The sequence below is a fragment of the Arxiozyma heterogenica genome (genome assembly GCF_036370985.1).
Source record: "Arxiozyma heterogenica strain weizmannii chromosome Unknown scaffold_11, whole genome shotgun sequence".
NCBI lineage: Eukaryota > Fungi > Ascomycota > Saccharomycetes > Saccharomycetales > Saccharomycetaceae > Arxiozyma > Arxiozyma heterogenica.
In genome coordinates, this window is record NW_027042664.1 from 940,604 (window position 1) to 960,148 (window position 19,545).

The following is a 19,545-nucleotide window of genomic DNA, read 5'->3' on the forward strand; positions in this document are numbered from 1 at the left end:
GAAAACTTTTGAATCCAAGATTGGAATAGTTTAACATTGTGCACCTTAGAAGATATGGTAATTGGGGTTATTGAGCAAGGGAGAATAAGTAGACTTATTTCAAGTGAATGTCTTGGTTTAAGTCTAAAAAGCAGGGATTGTTTGGTGTAGCTTTTCACATTTCGAATTTTTAATAATTCAATCCAAAGCATAAAAAGGGTCGAAACACATTTATAGACCGTTAAATTATCAAAAAAATAAGGAAGGGAGGGAAAAATAATATAAGGAGAAAATTTGTTTATAAACAATCTTCATTTCTTCATCACCTTATATTTATTTTGTTTCATCTAACCTATATTCTCTTTGTGTGTTCTGACTTTATATAATATAGCATTGAATAAGAATGTCTTTTTTCAATACATTAAGACAGAAGGCTTCTTTCATTGATAAAATAACAGAAAGTTTCGGTAGTACAATTAGCAGGGATGAAAAATTCAAATTAGCTTATAAGCTACCGCCAAATGAAAATATTCAAGATGATATTAATGCAGATGTCTCCTTTGTTAGCATTTATGATACGAATGAAAGTAATAAGCATTCTGTAATAGATTTAAAACACAATCCCCGAGAAAAGGTAGCATATGTATTCTCTGGTAGAATCTATTTAACCCCACATTATCTTGTCTTTAAGGATACAATAGATGGGAAATCTTGCGAGATGATTCTTAATATCTCCACAGTCAAGAAAATGGAAAGATCACCATCGCCTACTTATGCTTTTGCATTAGTGATCACTTTATATTCAGGAAGTCAAGTTATTATCCAATTTATCGGACTTCAGTATAGATCGGAACAATTCTGCGAGCAATTGAAGAAGAATTTAAAGGATAATATTCCAAAGGCAAGACTATTATCTGAATTCTTAGATACATGTTACTCAGAATTCATTATAAATAAGAACGTATTGAGAACTCCAAATGTACATCCACCTAAAGCTGGTCTGGGGCAAACATTTAAATATCCAGGCACAGTCGATTTAATAAAAGAAAAAAGAAAATTGAAAATGTGGTTTGATTATTTTAAATTAAATGGTCAAAATATAGCTATAGTGAAGAATCCAAATTTTCAAAAATTAGTCAGAATTGGATTACCAAATAGAATGAGAGGTGAAATATGGGATCTTTGTTCTGGAGCTATGTATTTATGTTATGCTAATGATGGTATTTATAATAAAATATTAAAGGATAATCAGGGTAAAACTTCTCAAGCTATTGAGGAGATTGAAAAGGACTTAAAAAGGTCTCTTCCAGAATATTTGGGTTATCAAACAGAAGAAGGTATTCGGAGGTTAAGAAATGTCTTAACTGCCTATTCTTGGAAGAATCCAGATGTTGGTTATTGTCAAGCTATGAATATAGTCTGTGCTGCACTATTAATTTACCTCACAGAAGAACAGGCGTTTTGGTGTCTTTGCAATATATGTGATATTTATGTACCTGGTTATTATTCAAAGACTATGTATGGTACACTGCTGGATCAAAGAGTTTTTGAATCATTTGTTGAGGAAAAACTACCAGTCCTCTGGGAATATATTGTTGCTCATAACATCCAATTATCTATAGTGTCTTTACCTTGGTTTTTATCTTTATTTTATACGTCAATGCCATTAGAATATGCCATAAGAATCATGGATATGTTTTTCATGGAAGGTGCAAAAACTATTTTTCAAGTTGCATTGGCTGTTTTGAAGATTAATGCAGAGGATATTTTACAAGCAGATGATGATAGCATGTTCATTGTCATCATTAAGAACTATTTCAGAACATTAGGTGAAAGTATTCATCCAAATTCGCCAAATATTAGATATAGACAAATTACAAAATTCCAGCAATTATTAGTAACATCATTTAAGGAATTTAGTGTTATCACGGACGAAATGATTGCACAAGAAAGGAATAGATATAAAAAGGAGATCTTCCAAAACATTGAAACGTATGTGAAGAAAACACAATTGCGTCATTTACCAAGAGTATTCCATCTAACAGATGAGAATTTATCTAATGTTTACGATATTTATTATCAAAGTATTGAGACACATAAGATCAGTATGGGTATAGGCTCATCAAACATGACTTTTGATGTCTTTGTTCAGTTTATGGCTAAGCTCTGTGAATGGGCAAAGCCAATAAATGTAGAGACTAACCCTGCATTCAATAAACAAAGAACGACTTTCTTAAAAATTTTATTTCAAAAATGGGGTACATCTAATTTAAACGAATTGACTTTAAATGATGTGGTAGTCGGTTTGGATAGATTAATGACTAGAGATCTTTTAGAATCTATTAATTATTTTTTTTCTTTATACGATAAAGACAATGATGGAGAATTACAAAGAGAGGAGGTTCTTCAATTGTCTGAAGGGCTACTACTTTTAACAGAACCGTGGAAAAGTGGGAGATTAGTTGATATGTTAACAAAGAGAGCTATAGAAGATAATATTGCTGAAAGAATTGCTCAAGAGAAACTTAAAGACATTCAAGATGATAAGCAAATAGAATTACCAACAACATATGAAGTTGATGAACTAAAATATAAAACAGAACAGTCAGAGCGTTATTTGCAGGCTGCTAGTAGTTTCTTACAAAGATCTTTTGAATATGCAAAGACAGTGGACCTGTCCAATAAGATTGATCTGATAGATTTATCAGATAATGATGAAGATTCTGATAAAAAATCTAAAGATAAAGGGAAAATATATGAAAGTTTAAAGGCGAATGTAGCGCTTGATCCAACGCATCCGAAAGTTTTAGATTTAGCAAGCTTTAGAATGATAATATTAGCAGATGAAACATATGAATTGTTCTTTGCTAAGACATTACGATCATCTATTTACGTTAATAAAGATTATAGTGCTGATGTTAGTAACAACAGTAGAGGAAATGCTCTGCGGTGTATGCTTGATGGAATAGTTGCTGATGGTAGGAGAGTTGCTCAACAGGTACGTCTTCGTGTAGATTCTGTGACATCAAGAGGTGGGTCAGCAGCAGCATCAAGTGTGGATCATTCCATGCAAAGTTCGACAGAGGTAGCAAATTCATCCTATGATGATATAGATGATTTTACTAATGATGGAAATGAGGCTACTCATACACACATAATGGATGTAATGAGTGACGATGAAGAAAAGGGTGCTCTTCTAAAGAATTCTTGGTTGGATGAAGAAATAAGCAATGAAACACCGAACTCTGAGTTGACAGATGGACCAAAGAAAAGACCGGTGAGTGTGATTGTTCCAGATGGGCAAGTACATTTGATTGACTTTGAAGAGTAATATTTGAGATTAAAGATATAGTTTCAAATGACTAACTAAGGTTTCGATCCACAGTAATATTGTAAATCAAATATATACATAGAAAAATAAATTCCTGTAGTTTTACTAATTGAAATCATAAACTATATAACACATACTATTTTCTGTATGTAATATTCCTTTTTAGTTTGAAGGTAATGATTGTTAAAGGAGAGCTATACACCTCAAAGTCATCTTACTGTTTGATCCATCTATAGTTCTCAAAGTAAGTAATACTTGTCAGTTCAATTTAAAGATATCGTTAGTTTCCCTTTACACGTCAAATGATTCCAAACATTATTTCCTGGAGAATATTTCTCTCAAAACAATCAAAAAGAAAAATATCATAGCGAACGAAACGACCTGTAAAACTTCATTGTACGAAGATTCTAACACACAAATGCACACACAAGTAAAGGTACACACATAGGTAGGTAACCTACATTGAGACATAACTTTATATCAATATATTGTGAATACACATGGGATACTATAAAATTTGATCTTTTCAGTTGCACTCAGAAATATACAGTTAGATTTAATTTGTTATTATAATATATTGTAACTTTATTTTTCCTGCACAGAAATAATGTTGCCAATCAATTATGTACTATATTCGGATACAAAACGAAAGTTATTATTGAAGCCGATTAAAACATTGGCATGTAATCCTATGTTAAATAAAATTAAACCCTTCAGTATACTGCATCTTCCACCCAATCGTCTCATAAAACAACAACAAAATAAGATAACGTGTAATAGTCATAGCTTATTATACCTTCAGGTACAAAACCCTTTAAGAAACTTTAGTACGTCTATAATAAGAAAAGCTAGCTGGCAAGATGATGTGGCTGATAGATATACTCGTTTGAATAGGTTTCAACAATATCAACAATGTGATTATTATAACAATAATCATAGATCCAGCGATTCATTAGGTAAACTTACAATTATTGGTCTTGCTGCTATGACAGGGATATTTATGACATCAAACTTACTATTCGAGTATGTTCCTCCTTTCACGTATTTTCGGAATAAACCTAAGGATTTAGTTTACACTATTTTAGGGATTAATATAGCTATATTTGGTTTATGGCAATCTCCAAGATTAGTGCCTTTCCTTCAAAAGTATATGTTATTACAAAAGGGTCAATTGATGAATAAATGGTCTCTTATTACTAGTGCTTTCTCACATCAAGAATTCTGGCATTTAGGTATGAATATGTTAGCATTATGGTCCTTTGGCACAACTTTGGCTACTATGTTAGGATCAGCGAACTTTTTGTCACTCTATATGAATAGTGCTATTGCAGGATCGTTATTCTCTCTGTGGTATCCAGTTTTGGCCAGAATATTTACAGTCAGTCCAAGTCTAGGAGCTAGTAGCGCATTGTTTGGTGTTTTTGGTTGTTTTTCTTATTTGATACCAAATGCAAAAATATTATTATTTATTTTCCCTGTTCCAGGTGGTGCCTGGGTGGCATTTTTGGCTTCGATTGTATGGAATGCAACTGGATGTGTTTTAAGGTGGGGATCTTTTGATTATGCAGCACACCTTGGAGGATCTGCCATAGGTGTTTTGTATGGCTGGTTGATTCAAAAAAAGATTGAGGAAAAAAGAAATAGATTAAACAAAAGATGGAGTGAATCATTATCAACATCGTCAAGATGGTTTTGAAAATATCAAATTAACTATTATACAAATATTTCTAGATTCAGATAAATACCCGTTATTGTTTTTTATCCACTATTTCTTATTGATTGCCTAGAGGATATTAGTATGTAAATAGTGGTAGGGTATAAATTATCCTTTGGGAATATAATTACATATTTACATAGATATGCTGTACATATTGTAGAACTAAAAATATATTATTTTCTATTTTTTATCTGTCCATGTTCTAAAACATAATAACCATTCATTGATTTTGAAGCTAAGGATGTTGGTTTCCATGAACCACTTATTTCACTTGGCCGTACGCTACCCTTTTGTTTTTCAATCAATTCCAATAAATTATCATATTTTAAAGATGTATTTTCACGTGGTAATAATCGTGCGTTATTTGTATCATAGAAAGTCTCTTTTTCGGTTAATTCAATATTTTGCAAGATATTAATGAATTGAATCTGCTTTTTAAGTGTGTTTCTAATCTCTTCTATATCAACATCCTTTTGGGATAATCCAGACAATTTCAATAATTTAAAAATCAGTTCATTGGATGGGTTAATAGCTTTTGATGATTTAGTTCCATTTGGAGTAGATTGATTGTCCAGTAATACTTTTTCACTATTCCAAAAGTTTGTTTCAAAAAATTTATTTATATCCTCCTGAGATTTAAACATAATACCTATTGTATTACTTTGAAACTTTGTTGAATACAACTGTCTCCTCCTCAGTATTTTTAAAAGTCGAATGGCAGAAAATTTCCTTAAGTTATTTGATGACATTGATTTGTAAGTATTCTCAATATTTCTTAATATTCACTAATAACTATCTTAGATCAAAATAGTTCAAATTTTCTCTAGTTACTTCATTTGAGTGGGTATGTTAACATAAGTAATTTCAAGTTTGAATAAAAAGTTTTTAAGTTTATAATTTCCTTATGCTTTTATTATTAAATCCAATTTTATAAATACTTAGAAGGTTTTGGCGCTATCAGAACTTAAAATCACGTGAAAACTTTTTTCTTATAACTTAGTACGAAAGGAATAAAAAAATTTTTTTTTGCAAGACAATTGTTAGAACCAAAAAGAAAGTTGCGATGAGATGAGCTTTGATAGTATAACCACATAAAATAAATTTTATTTGCATGGCATTTTTCATAGAGTGTTATTTGGTGAGTTGTGATTACATGTATATTTCAAGTTTGATAAATTTCCTATTTATTAGCTTACTTTCTTCTAAGGAAGGGAGACGAACAAACATTATATTTCAAGCTGTAGCCTTATAAAGATGAGAATTAAGAAGAAGAATACAAGAGGTAACGCTAAGAATTTCATTACTAGAACCCAAGCTGTTAAGAAATTACAAGTTTCTTTAGCAGATTTTAGAAGATTATGTATTTTCAAAGGTATATATCCAAGAGAACCAAGAAATAAGAAGAAAGCTAATAAAGGTTCTACAGCTCCCACTACTTTCTATTATGCCAAAGATATTCAATATTTGATGCATGAACCTGTTTTGGCTAAATTTAGAGAGCATAAAACATTTGCTAAGAAATTAACCAGAGCTTTGGGTAGAGGTGAAGTATCTGCTGCTAAAAAGTTGGAAGAAAACAGAAGCACATATAAATTAGATCATATTATTAAGGAACGTTATCCAAGTTTTCCAGATGCTTTAAGAGATATCGACGATGCTTTAAACATGCTTTTCTTATTTGCCAATCTACCTGCTACTAATCAAGTTTCATCAAAAATTATTCAAGATGCCCAAAGATTATGTAACCAATGGTTAGCATTTGTTGCAAAAGAAAGGCTAATTAGAAAAGTCTTTGTTTCTATAAAAGGTGTTTATTATCAAGCTTCTGTTAGAGGAGAAGATATTAGATGGATTGTTCCTTATAAATTTCCAGAAAATATTCCATCAGATATTGATTTTAGAATTATGGTTACATTCTTGGAATTTTATTCCACTTTATTGCATTTTGTTCTTTATAAGTTATACACTGATGCTGACCTAGTCTATCCACCAAAGATTGATTATGAAAAGGATAAGATAATAAGTGGTATAACTTCTTATATCTTGGAATCACAAAATGAAAAGAACAGTTTATTGAATCTTGATAATGATAATCAACCATCTTCTGCTCCTAAGAATGGTGACAAGGTAACTGTTAAGACATTAGATGATGTGACTTTAAAAGCTGCGATGACAGCAGATAAAGATTTTGTAAATGAACTAGATAGTAAAGGAGAAGAAAGGGAAGAGGAAAGTGTTGAAAATGTTGAATTAGACACATTTGAAGACAAAAGTAAAAATCCTGGCGATATATTAGCTCAACCATCTCAATATGACTCTCCAATAGCAACATTATTCTCAGACTTTGTATTCTATGTTGGTAGAGAAGTACCATTAGATATAGTTGAATTTTTAATCTTATCTGCAGGTGGTAATATTGTCAGTGAAATATCATTGGATCAATTGGAAAATAAAGATGATATTGATTTAACTAAAATAACACATCAAATTGTGGATAGACCAGTTTTAAAAAATAAAGTTGCTGGTAGAACTTATATTCAACCTCAATGGATTTTTGATTGTATCAACAAGGGTGAATTAGTGCCAGCGAACTTATATTTACCTGGTGAACCATTACCACCACATCTTTCACCATGGGGGGATGCTAGTGGCTATGATCCAAATGCAGAAGATGAGGAAAACGACAACGGAGAAAGCAGTGAAAGTGAAAGTGAAGTATCTGAAGAAGGAGATAATGATGAAGAAGCCAACAGTATTACTCTTAATAACGATGAAGATGAAGATGATGTGGAAGATCTTGCTGCACAAAAGGAATTGGAATTAGAAGCAAAAGGTATATCTTACAGTGAAGCCCACATGGCAGATGACACTAAAAATAAACAGGAAAAAACAAATAATAGAAAGAAGAGTAAAAAGTTGACTGAGGAAGAAGAAGAAAAAGAAATGAAGATGATAATGATGAGTAATAAACAGCGTAAACTTTACAAGAAAATGCAATATTCAAACGCAAAGAAGGTTGAAAAGATTGAGAATTTGAAGAAGAAAAAGAAGCAAATTGAAAAGACTAAGAAGAAGTTAGAGAAGCTTAATAAGGAAGATTAAAAATAAAAAAATAGAATTAAGAGGAAGTGATCATCTCTTTATCAAAGTTATATGTATACAATTTTTCAAATCAATTAATATGCATTAATACCTGTATAATAAATAAACAAGAATTATATTACCTACAATAAAACGTAGAAAATAAAAAGGAAAAAGAAAAAAAATAAAAAATGCACTCTTAGTCTCTCTTGTAAAATATGTATACATGTACATGCGTATATTGATGGTAGTAGATATTAGAGACCTTGATTTATTTATTGCATTCTACTATCCATAGATTTGCGATCTGGTATTTTTAGATCGACATAGCCTTGTAAATCTCTTTGTAAGTTGAGTAACTGTTGTTCACCACGATTGATTTGATCCAAATCTGTAGATTTATTTACATTTGTGTATGCTTTAATTAAATATCCATTCTTTGTGATTTGTTTCCTAGATTTAACATCCCATATTTTATATAATTCTAGAATGATATTGTGTTTTAAATGAAATTTAACACCTATAGTAATATATTGATAATCTAATATATAGTATAATTCGTTCATAAATTTTCGCAAACATGAATCCTTTCCTGATGTATTTAGTATGATTGATTCAGTAATTGTTTGCATTGAGACTTTCCGAGTACTCCCTGCTGCTGGGATATCAGAGATAGAAAATGCCCAATTATTAGATGTTGTGTTGAAGGATTTATGTTCTACAAGGTTATTGTTATTTATCGGTGTGTCTAGTTGATTATCTATAATTTTATCAATAAAAGTGTGATCTACTGGTAAATTATCTGTGTTTAATTGAGGTATTAAATTATAGTCAATAATTTTATCATCAATATTTGGTATCACTTCCAAAGGTAACTCTTTACTCACTTTGATCCTTGTTTGTTCAACCAGTTGGTTTTTAACATTAACAGTAGATATCTCATAATTTGGATCAGGTTTCCATATGGTAGATAAATTAGAATATATAATTGGAGCTGTACCAAATGAGGTGGTCATTGTGGCTAGAAAAAGATTATACGAACCATCGTCAATCGCACTGAAAAGACTTAACTGTTGAACCATATTTCTAGGATGGGTGTAGATATGTATCAGACTTAGCTGTCAATATGTAACTATTTCAATTGTTTTCATAAATCGGCTTGTGTAGAGTGTGTACAAAATACGTATATACCTTCTTAAATATGTTTCTTTGATTTCGAAGACCAAAAGTTTGTGAAGTTTTTACATTGCAGAAAAAAAAGAGAAGTTGGTCAAGGAAGGGAAAAGAAATTGAATGGAAGGTGAGAACTGTATTGGATGGAACCACAGTAAGGTCATTTCTACTAGCTGTTATCTTTAATAATCAGACAGTAGAATTAGCCATATCATTAATGAAATGTGGTAACTAAGTCGTTTATTGTTTATACGTGTATGTGTAATCATATATTTATAAAAGTTGGGTAAGGGGGGATAGGTTACAAGTATATATATAGTGGTGCTTGTATAGTGAGTAAATTTGTAGAAGAGGGAAGAGACAAACTCGTTTTTTTTTTTATATTGAGACCAGAATTACATTATTTGAATCATGGCAGTTGATGTTCCCCGTTCTGTGATAAAGAAATTGGTTATTGCAACTTTTTGTATGATAGCTTTGCCATTAGTAACTTTCTTTATTTCAAATAGTTATATATCCAACTCTATAATATCTGGTGGTTTGGCAGCTTTAGTAGCCAATGTTGTATTAATTGCATTTATTATAGTTGCATTTACCGAAGATATTAAGGTTGAGTCCAATGAAAAAAAACAAGCTTAACATTATTCATTTATATTATGTCTGTATATACGTATACGTGTGTATTTGTGTATATTTCAACAAATGAATAAATGAAGGGCATATCAAAGATGAAGGAAATACTGGTTTTATTATTAACACAGTACATAGTTTAACAAAAAATATAAAAATAGCTCGATAGTATGTATATATATATATATATATATATATATTTGTATAAGTTGATGTTTAGTGGATATATTTTTATAATAATAGCTTATATAATCTATCCTAACATTAATCTCTTATTGTGTCTTTTTTATTGGATTAGTTGGCTTTTCTAAAGCTGTATAACTGATTTCAATACTCATAATCCAGGATAAGGCAACTATTAGGATACCTAATAGAAGGAACGAAACAATTAAACACATGATTAACCCTTCAGTCCATATTTTACTTAAACCATCATCATTCTGTGTGTTATCTTGGTTTTCCTCTTTTTGTTTTGTCTTATCATTCATGTTATTATCACTATCACTATCCTCATAATAATTGTTTTCTTTGTTTTTGGTAATAGCTGTATCTAACTCTTCTAAGGATACGATATCCTTTGTATTAATCAAAATATCAATATTAATGTTTAAATATTCCTCTAAGAAAATGTATGCACTTTCAATGAAATCATTGATTTTAGAAATCTCATAATTTTTCTTTTGAAATTTAAACCAAAAGATACTATAATCCTCAACAGGATAATCATATAAAATACTAGATCCACTTTGTGCGATATCTTTAATATCAAACAACGCCAACTGAGCATCAAAAGATGGTCTCTCTAAATTTGATTCATTATTTAAAATGTTAGTTATATGATTTTCAAAGAATTGATCTAAAAATTGCACATTTGTTTCATCCTGGTTATTGTTATTGATCAGAGAATCAATAATTTTAAATTTTTCAAACTCAAAGACTATTACTGGTTGATCTAAAGTAGCATGATTTAACAAATCTAAAGTTGATGATAATCTATAATTTATCTTATCTTTAGTTCTAATGGATATATATGACGTTGAATTGGTGTTTGCATTTTTGGCTAAAATAATAGATACAAGTTGTGTAAATAAAACAAACAAAGTAGGTAATATATTTCCTAACATGACCTCCTATATCTAGAAAGGGACAACTAACTCAAAGCAAACAAAAAATTAAGATGGGAATGAATTAGATAAAGGTTTGGTGGTGTTATTATTAAGTTTGCCAGGAATATTTATTTAATATCTAGTTACAGCACTTTATAGTAGATATATTGGGTAGTCTAGAATTATACTGTCTCTATTTGGTTAGTTAGTATTTCACTTTATCATGCTTATCTCGATTTACAAATCTAGGATGCTCTTGTTTGTTAAATCCTTTTTGGTTTGGCATATTTTTTTCCTTCTTTTTTGATAGTTCTTTTGTTTGAGTTTTTGACGGAATGTGTGCACGGAAAACAGAATCCGCAGTGTATTCCGCTTCTTTGCGTCTTCAAATCGTTAGTGTTGTGAGATATATTGATTGTGGTACACAAGAACCAGTATGTAAGCATGTTAAATCGAATAAAACAATTAGTTGTGTTTTTTTTTTTTCAGCTATATCAGTATTATAATCAATGTAGCATGTGTTATAGCAAGAACAAGAGGGTAGAGTGGTTTCAATTTGGTTGTTTATGTAAAATGTTAATGTGCATAGTGTTTTGATTTTAAGGTAAAAAATTTTCCTTTTTAGGACTGGATGACATAAAAAATTGTATTTTACATGTATATATGTGTATATTTTATATGTATAGGTATCTGTGTTTTGATTTTGTGACGCACTAAGAAAAAGATATTTGAATATAAAAAAAATAAATGGTCACAAATTTTTTTATTGCGATCAATAAAGGACAGATGTTTTAATTGAAACCAGAGGTAGGACTATTACCATATTGGCAGCATACATCTAGTCTTTTTTATTCATTTTTTTTTTTTGGATTGTAGTAGTAACCAATTAAAGAAGTATGCGGTTAATTCAAAATAGGGAAGCGTTCAGTGACATTACACGTTCAACAAATAATCAAGAACATGTACAAAGTTGCAAGAAAAATTCGAGTAACTCTAAACATTACATTATATTGAACGCTAATGATTTGATAAATAGACAAAACAAAATATTTAATCATAGCGCAGCTGTTGTTACACATTCTACTAATCTACAATATGAAAATATTCTTGGTAATATAGATAGTACAGAGTATGAGAAGGAGGAAAAATTTATGTTGGATGTTACGGATGTAACTGAGTATACAGAGGATATCTTCAAGTATTTATACAAATTAGATAAAGAGATTGTCGCTCAATTTTTAAATAAAAAATACACGATAAATGAAGTAATCAACAAAGAGACACTTTTTAACTGGATCATTAAAATCCACATGATTTTTGGTTTCTTAGAAGAAACTTTATATTTGACTCTCTATATTATCGAAAAATACCAGTTTTTAGCTCAACAAAGTTCATCTCATAGTGAAGAATTACAACTGTTGGCTATAACAAGTCTTTTTATTGCAGCAAAATATGAAGAAATTGTACTACCAAGAACAGTATATTACTCTCTTCAAACTGATGGTAACTATTCGATTAATGATATTATAAATTTTGAAAGGATAATACTAAGAACAATTAATTATGATTTAAGCTTCGCTAACCCATTAAATTTTTTGAGAAGATTGACTTTAATAGATAATTTTGACCTTCCAAGAAGAACTATAGCAAAATATCTTTTGGAGATCACCTCAATTGATTCAAAGACATTTATACATTTTCCTAGAGCCCAATGTGCGGCCGCATCGTTGTTTCTATCAAGAAGGATGTTCGGTAAACACGAATGGGATTCAAAGTTTGTTGATTATTCTGGTGGTTATAAAAAGAAAGATATTGTGTTTATATGTAAGTTGATAATTAAATTTCTTTTATCTCCAATCGTTCATTCAAATTTGCAACATAAATATGAATCAACAAGGTATTTGAAAGCTTCCATAATCTGTAAAGAGTGGGTATTAGCAATATTGAAACAACAAAGAAAGAGAAGATCCAAAAAGAATAAAAAATATTCAAAATTAAATGAAGATATTAATTATTGAAAAGTGGAAGTTCGAAAGAAAAATTTTTTATAAATAAGAAATATATAGATATATATTTATTCATTTATTGATTTAAAATATGCAATGCTTATTAATTATAGATGAAATGTAGATTTTATTAGTGACAAGTAAATGAACAAATTGATTCCTACTAATCCCTACGTTGGTATTATTATTTGTATAGCTAATAAATATGTTCACTTACTTTAAATAGTGTATAAGGAAATGATAATGCAAAAAAAAAAAAGATGAAATAACATTGCATAATATTATGCAATATTAGAATGCAGTCAGCAATAGAAATGATGCAATAATGTTTTAGTATTTTTGTTTTGTTTAATTTTTTAATGCTTTACAATTTTTAATGAAATCATTGTAAGTATTTTGATCCTTAAACTTTTGAATCAAACATTCAATTTTCATAGATGGATTAATTATTTCATCAAGCAATAATGAGGAATATTTCTTTATGATTCTAGAAGAATCCTTTAAATCATGATAATCTTCATTATTTAAAAATGGGGTAAGCCATTTAATTAAATTTTCTTCTGTTTCTTGTTTATCCTTTTCTACAGATTGCATGGTCATCTTTTTGGCAATATACATGGATAAAACACTAAGTAAAGAAGGTTTCAAATGAATGAATAAAGTTGAACAATATGCAAATTCAATGATCATCTTAGCATATTTTCTTGTTCTTTCGTCATAGTTATCAGATTTGGATATTCTTCTAATGAAATCCATTGGGTTTGGCCATGCAATCTCAAAATTCAATGCTTTCAAGATTTGATATTCTGCAAGTTTAATATCACGGATAGAAGCAGCGCCATCTGTGACGTATGCATAATTGGAGATTTTAGGTAAGTTAATCTCATAGAATTTAGAGGCAATAAATAGAGAAGTTATAGCGACCAATTGTAATTTTGAAGTAGAAACTTTAGATGTAGATAAGAATCTATCCATTATATTAATAGACAATAATAACGTTTCAGAAACGCATTGAAATTTTTCATGAACTTGGACTATCCAATCCACCAATATAGTTCTTAATTTGGGTCTTAGATAACACATTGAATGTTTGTCCTTTGTATAATTGAAAGCGGGGGATAATATAGGTTCCCTTTGGTAGAAATACTTAAAGATGTCGGAGTTGTATTCTTTGACCATTTTGATATCATTAGTGCTATTACTATCAATGTCATTGTCAGACTCTTGGAAATTTTTCCATATTTTCAGTTTCTTTTGGGACAATTTATCTTGAACATCTATATAATCAATTGACCTTTTTTTAGTTAGAGATACCATTGGGGATGCAATGAAACTGTTTGTTAGGCTTTGTTGCCTTCTCCATTTAAATATTTTATTTGGATCTGCATGTAGATTTGTGAAAGTGATCGCAGATGGTAATAATGGTTGGTTAATAGATACGTCTGCTAAAGCTTGCCTTTCCTGGGACTTGGAATACATGATATATGATGATAGTTATAGTAGGTTGGTAGATGTAGGCTACAAGGTTTGACAAAATGGACGAGCAGTAGCTTGGCTGGATATGTTGCGCAAGTCAGTTACAAAAAGACATATGGTTATCACTCCCCTACTTTACAATATATATATATATATATTCTCTTATATAAACCATTATTAAAATCATGTTGTGAGATAGTATAGAAGAACTAAATACGAAATGATGAAGATAGTATAAAAGAACAAACTAGTAATAATAACTTTACCAAGTAATTATTCCTAAATTGGGTAAGTTCACGAATTTAATTTCAATATACCATACAATAAGGCAATAAAAAAAAGAAAATAAGGTAAAGCAAACAAAATTATATTGAGGTATACGCGTTCCCTATTAATAAAAAAAAATCAAAAAAAAAAAAAAATAAATTAAGCACAATCTGATTATCAGTAATAAGTATCGTATCCCCCTTCGATGTGCAGAAGGTGTATTATATTTCACGTTCTCTTTTTGTTTTTAATCTGGCAAGATGCCATTTCTCATGCTGCAAGATCTGGCAAAGAACTGAAATAATGTTTATTTTTTTATTATTTTTCTCTTTACGCGTTTCGCGTTTCTCTTTTTTTTTTTTACGTGTTTACAAATTTATTTAAAAAATTCTGCCGTGTTTCGTGTTTGTTTTTTTTTTCTGGTTTTTTTTTTTATTATCCTTTTCATTTTCTGTTAGGTTTGAAATATGCGTGTATAATAAAATAATAGCGTGTGTGAAACTAAAATAGAATGAAAAATGGTTTTTGAGAATGGAAGATGAGAAATTATATTTGTTGCTCTTGAGTCTATCTTTAGCAGAAAATTAAATATGAAATTTGTAAGACTTAGAACCTTCTTCTCTTCAGATAGGTAGGCGTTTGAACCCCTAGTCTTTTCTTCTTGAGAATTCTTGTAGGGTAAAGAATGTGAAGAGATATAGAAAAATAATTCTGAGACTCAACCAAATAAATATTTTTTTTCTGTTCAACAGAAGACTCTCCAAGTAAATATAATTAATCATGTACAATAATATCCAAAATCTTGTAGAAGCTTTCTTTGTTTAGGGAAAGCAAAAATAGTGTCAGGCAAGGTTGATGGTAGGGTAGCAGTATTATATAAGTTTTGGAACAATTATTATGACATATTTGTCTAACCGTCTAATAATTCAAAGCATTATGTATAGAGAAGGAAGAGAAACATTCTTTGTTAAGATATAATTTTATTTTATATTGGTATATTATATATATATTTATATATAATATAAAATACAGAATATTTATGGTTGTGACATGAAAATATGTTGTAGGATTCAAAATTAGCTAAAGTAATTTCCTAACTTTTGATTTTGGAGTGGAAAAAAAACTTTAACAATGTCATATAGAATATAAAATGAGAGGATATTAGAAAGTTAAATGTTTTAATATTTATAATTTAATATTCCTTGATTACCTGAAAGCAGTATATTCATTCTTAATTATAAAATAATCAATTGTATAAAAATATAATAAAATCTTAAAATGACCTCTTTGAGAAATGAAATTTCTTTGAATTCCTAAATGAAAGCTATACCATACCGTCAAGTTTACTACTGATCTCTTCTCTTTGTGATGGTATAATTATCTGCAAATTTGGATAGAAATTGAAACAGTTATCCAAAAAATGTTCTTTTCAAAAATTATTAACAACATAAAAATAAAAAAACCTTATAGAAAATCACCATACCCACTTTCTATCATTAAATAAGTCCTTACAAAATGAGCGAAAAATCGTTATCAATTTATTGCATAATCTGAATGCGATTTACTATAAATATACATATGCACATCCATATTTTTACAATACGGTATTATTTTTAGCCACTCTCTTTGCTATGGTTTATTATATTCTTATCTAAATGGGCCATACATTCAATCTCAATATGCCGATGCACAAGAACCCAGTTATAAAAAGTGATGAAGCAACTTCTCGATCATGCATATATTTAAGAGAAATTCGCACTACTTACTTTAAAGATATTTCAAAGTTCTATAATTTTCAGTTTTTATACATACTTTACATTTATCCTTAAAAACTACATTATCAATGTATTATCAATTATATATTCCTATCTACTGATCACATATATCTTCTGTTCAAATTAAGCATTCCATCAATTAAATGACATACAAACATACAAAACTTTTTTATTTTTTTATGGTTTGGAAAACAATAATAATATAGGAAACTAACTAATAAATCAAGAACATTCTATCCTTCAATTAAATGCAAATACAATAAATCATATTCCATCAACAACAAAATGTCTTTATCATTTTTAATAAAAAAAAAAAAGGAAGAGAGAATACTCAAATTTAAATATGCTCTTCTTAAATAACAACCATTATATTCCAATAAGTTTCCTACGAATATTCACTATTGTCAGGTCATAGATAACAATAATAAATTAATAATTAAATGAATAGTTAATTATATTTGTTGTTATGATCTTTGTACAATATGATCCTCTTTCTTTTCCTAAAACATGTAAATTATACGACAAAGATCACGTGTGACTGAAACTTATTACCATTCTTGGTTGATGTAGTTAAATGGTATAAATAACAGCACAATAAATATATTAGGATTAAGAAAAAACAATTCTTTTCTAATTAAAAGCAACATATAGCATTGCCTTTAAAAAAATCTTTCTATTTTCAAATGTTCATTTATCCTACTTAACTATTCTACAAGAAAATAACATAGATATCATCATCGTCATCACTTTTTTAAGTATCTCATGTTTATAAATCAATCTGAACAATCTCTGTTTGTAATGTTACTAAATCTAAAATCACAACTTTACCAGTTTTAGAAAATTCTGGTATTGCGAGCATACTAATCTGGTTTCCATTAGATGTTTTTATATTTCTTCTTGCAAAATCTGGCTGGTTACCAACGACATATAAATGTGGCCATTCATTCAAGATAAAGGGATCTTTATTTTTATATGGATAACACCACAAAGTGTCTGGACATGTAGGCACAATATTCTGCCATTTCATGGTACATTCCATTAAATCTAATCGATGTTCCATTGTATCCCCTTCACCAGCGTCTATGTCCATATTATCATTACTTTCACTAACATTTTCAGTGTTGTCACTTCCATCACCATCATTAGTATTATCATCCATTTTAGAATATGGGATAATATATTTCATAATATCATCAATATTCTGTCCTGATATTGTTAAAATGTCCCAACCATTAATTTTAAACTTATATGGGTTAGTCACCAAATTGAGTATTGGCCTATTCTCTTTATTAAAGTATGATTTTAACTTATCATTAAATAATGCCTTATGTAATGGTTGTTGTGGTAATGATTTGTCAGAAGGATCATTCTTACCGGGTAAAACATCCACTGAAATAGTTTGTAAGATATTCCCTAAAAATTGACTAAATTGATCAAGGCAATATACTATATTACCTTGATCTGCATCAAAACCATTATTATATTCTATCGAGTTACCACAGATAATTAATCTAGATATTTTAGACATTGCCTCAATGTTTCCTTGAAGACTTCCATTCAAATATTCTTGTAATAATCTCACTTTCAATAGATTAGATGGTGAAGTCGAACTTATATTTAGTCCTGAAATTATTGCAACTTTTTCATTAGTATTGTTTAGTATAATTTCTTCAGTACCAATATTGTTGTATTTATTATTAATATTATCCTTTATAATAGGGAATGGCATAGGTGATTGATTTAAACCTTTTGGGTAACATATATCTAATACTTGAAATGTTCCAGGATCAGCTTCCATACCTAGCAATCCTACCACTGCCCCGGTAATAAATGGTGTAGATTTAATAAAATCACCAACAAGCAATAATCTCCCACTCTCATCTTCCAACATAATTTGATCACTACCATCTGGATCCACGTAACTTTTTACCAGATCTGGCGCACCATAAGTATCATTAATAACTTCTTCTAAAACATTTGGCTTATATCTCATTTCACAATAGATGGTACCGATACACCAACAAGGTTCACCAGCTTGAACATCCAAAACATTATCTTTCTTAACAACAGACTTTCCATTTAATTGGAAACCATTATTCCACTTTCTTTCACATTCTGATTCAACTCTACCGCGTAATACAGTTAATCTATGTTTGTAGATATTAAAAAACTGACTGTCATAATCTCTTTCATTCCATTTCAACTCGAATGGATTCTTTTCTTCAAAATCAACATCAATTTGAACTCTGGATGTGACTTCTGGATCTTTCTTTCTGTTCTCATTAAATTTTTGTAATAATGAATCCATTGTAAATAAAACAGATCAAATTGATTATCCGAGGAATTCCATATAATTTAAACTGTGACCTGTTCTCTGTTATGTTATTGTTAAATAGTAAATATTGAAAATCGACGAACAAAGAAAAAACAACTTAAAATATCAAGTTTAAAGGACCATATCAATTACAAACCCTTCTTATTAGTCTGGTCATCAATTTCTGAAACGACTGGTGGATTCAAAAATATCTTTACATATCTTTTAAAATGTGTTGTCTGACATTCATACAAAAAAAATATTATCAAGGAAAGCTTGAGAAAAAAAAAAGCCACCACGAAACGATGAAATAATGCAAATTACTAAAGCAAAATAAATTGGATCGAATCAATCTGACTTCTTTTTCCAGTAGCAATACGAATACTAAAATATTTGATGAAATTCCTCAAGACAAATTCCTTTAAAAAGAAGTAACGTGTGCTATTCGCCTTTAATTGCATCGTTTAAGAAGATTTTAACATTACGTTCACCCATGCTTATTAATAAGACAGCACCTTCGTTATTATTAATATAACATAGAAGAGAAAAAAGTGGGTGTGACACCCCAAAAAATCTTTATTTTAAAATTTATATTGGTAGGCAATAAAAAGAAGTATATATGTACAGAGACATAGTTCCTAAAAGTATATAAACATCTATGGAAGGTATGCTTGTAGATATTAAATAATT

The 19,545-nt window shown here is 29.4% G+C and overlaps 10 protein-coding genes across 10 annotated transcripts; 5 read left to right on the top strand and 5 right to left on the bottom strand.

Moving 5' to 3' along the window:
- Positions 1-382: 382 nt before the first annotated feature.
- Positions 383-3,310, top strand: MDR1 (GTPase-activating protein MDR1; the record flags this gene model as incomplete). The annotated part of the gene is made up of 1 exon (XM_064857067.1): positions 383-3,310. One exon carries the CDS (start codon positions 383-385, stop codon positions 3,308-3,310), a length of 2,928 nt encoding a protein of 975 aa, XP_064716200.1.
- Positions 3,311-3,917: 607 nt separating this feature from the next.
- Positions 3,918-5,006, top strand: PCP1 (rhomboid protease PCP1; the record flags this gene model as incomplete). The annotated part of the gene is made up of 1 exon (XM_064857068.1): positions 3,918-5,006. One exon carries the CDS (start codon positions 3,918-3,920, stop codon positions 5,004-5,006), a length of 1,089 nt encoding a protein of 362 aa, XP_064716201.1.
- A 194-nt stretch (positions 5,007-5,200) lies between these two features.
- On the bottom strand, positions 5,201-5,776 carry GTF1 (glutamyl-tRNA(Gln) amidotransferase subunit F; the record flags this gene model as incomplete). The annotated part of the gene is made up of 1 exon (XM_064857069.1): positions 5,201-5,776. One exon carries the CDS (start codon positions 5,774-5,776, stop codon positions 5,201-5,203), a length of 576 nt encoding a protein of 191 aa, XP_064716202.1.
- A 505-nt stretch (positions 5,777-6,281) lies between these two features.
- On the top strand, positions 6,282-8,129 carry NOP7 (mRNA-binding ribosome synthesis protein NOP7; the record flags this gene model as incomplete). Its single annotated transcript, XM_064857070.1, has 1 exon — positions 6,282-8,129. The coding sequence occupies one exon, from the start codon at positions 6,282-6,284 to the stop codon at positions 8,127-8,129; it is 1,848 nt and encodes a 615-aa protein (XP_064716203.1).
- Positions 8,130-8,383: 254 nt separating this feature from the next.
- On the bottom strand, positions 8,384-9,190 carry SRB5 (Srb5p; the record flags this gene model as incomplete). Its single annotated transcript, XM_064857071.1, has 1 exon — positions 8,384-9,190. One exon carries the CDS (start codon positions 9,188-9,190, stop codon positions 8,384-8,386), a length of 807 nt encoding a protein of 268 aa, XP_064716204.1.
- A 502-nt stretch (positions 9,191-9,692) lies between these two features.
- VMA21 (Vma21p) lies at positions 9,693-9,920 on the top strand (the record flags this gene model as incomplete). Its single annotated transcript, XM_064857072.1, has 1 exon — positions 9,693-9,920. The coding sequence occupies one exon, from the start codon at positions 9,693-9,695 to the stop codon at positions 9,918-9,920; it is 228 nt and encodes a 75-aa protein (XP_064716205.1).
- Positions 9,921-10,183: 263 nt separating this feature from the next.
- VOA1 (Voa1p) lies at positions 10,184-11,035 on the bottom strand (the record flags this gene model as incomplete). Its single annotated transcript, XM_064857073.1, has 1 exon — positions 10,184-11,035. The coding sequence occupies one exon, from the start codon at positions 11,033-11,035 to the stop codon at positions 10,184-10,186; it is 852 nt and encodes a 283-aa protein (XP_064716206.1).
- An 878-nt stretch (positions 11,036-11,913) lies between these two features.
- PWA37_000397 (uncharacterized protein) lies at positions 11,914-13,035 on the top strand (the record flags this gene model as incomplete). Its single annotated transcript, XM_064857074.1, has 1 exon — positions 11,914-13,035. One exon carries the CDS (start codon positions 11,914-11,916, stop codon positions 13,033-13,035), a length of 1,122 nt encoding a protein of 373 aa, XP_064716207.1.
- Positions 13,036-13,371: 336 nt separating this feature from the next.
- On the bottom strand, positions 13,372-14,502 carry PWA37_000398 (uncharacterized protein; the record flags this gene model as incomplete). Its single annotated transcript, XM_064857075.1, has 1 exon — positions 13,372-14,502. The coding sequence occupies one exon, from the start codon at positions 14,500-14,502 to the stop codon at positions 13,372-13,374; it is 1,131 nt and encodes a 376-aa protein (XP_064716208.1).
- Positions 14,503-17,307: 2,805 nt separating this feature from the next.
- POL31 (DNA-directed DNA polymerase delta subunit POL31) lies at positions 17,308-18,849 on the bottom strand (the record flags this gene model as incomplete). Its single annotated transcript, XM_064857076.1, has 1 exon — positions 17,308-18,849. The coding sequence occupies one exon, from the start codon at positions 18,847-18,849 to the stop codon at positions 17,308-17,310; it is 1,542 nt and encodes a 513-aa protein (XP_064716209.1).
- Between the last annotated feature and the right edge of the window lie 696 nt (positions 18,850-19,545).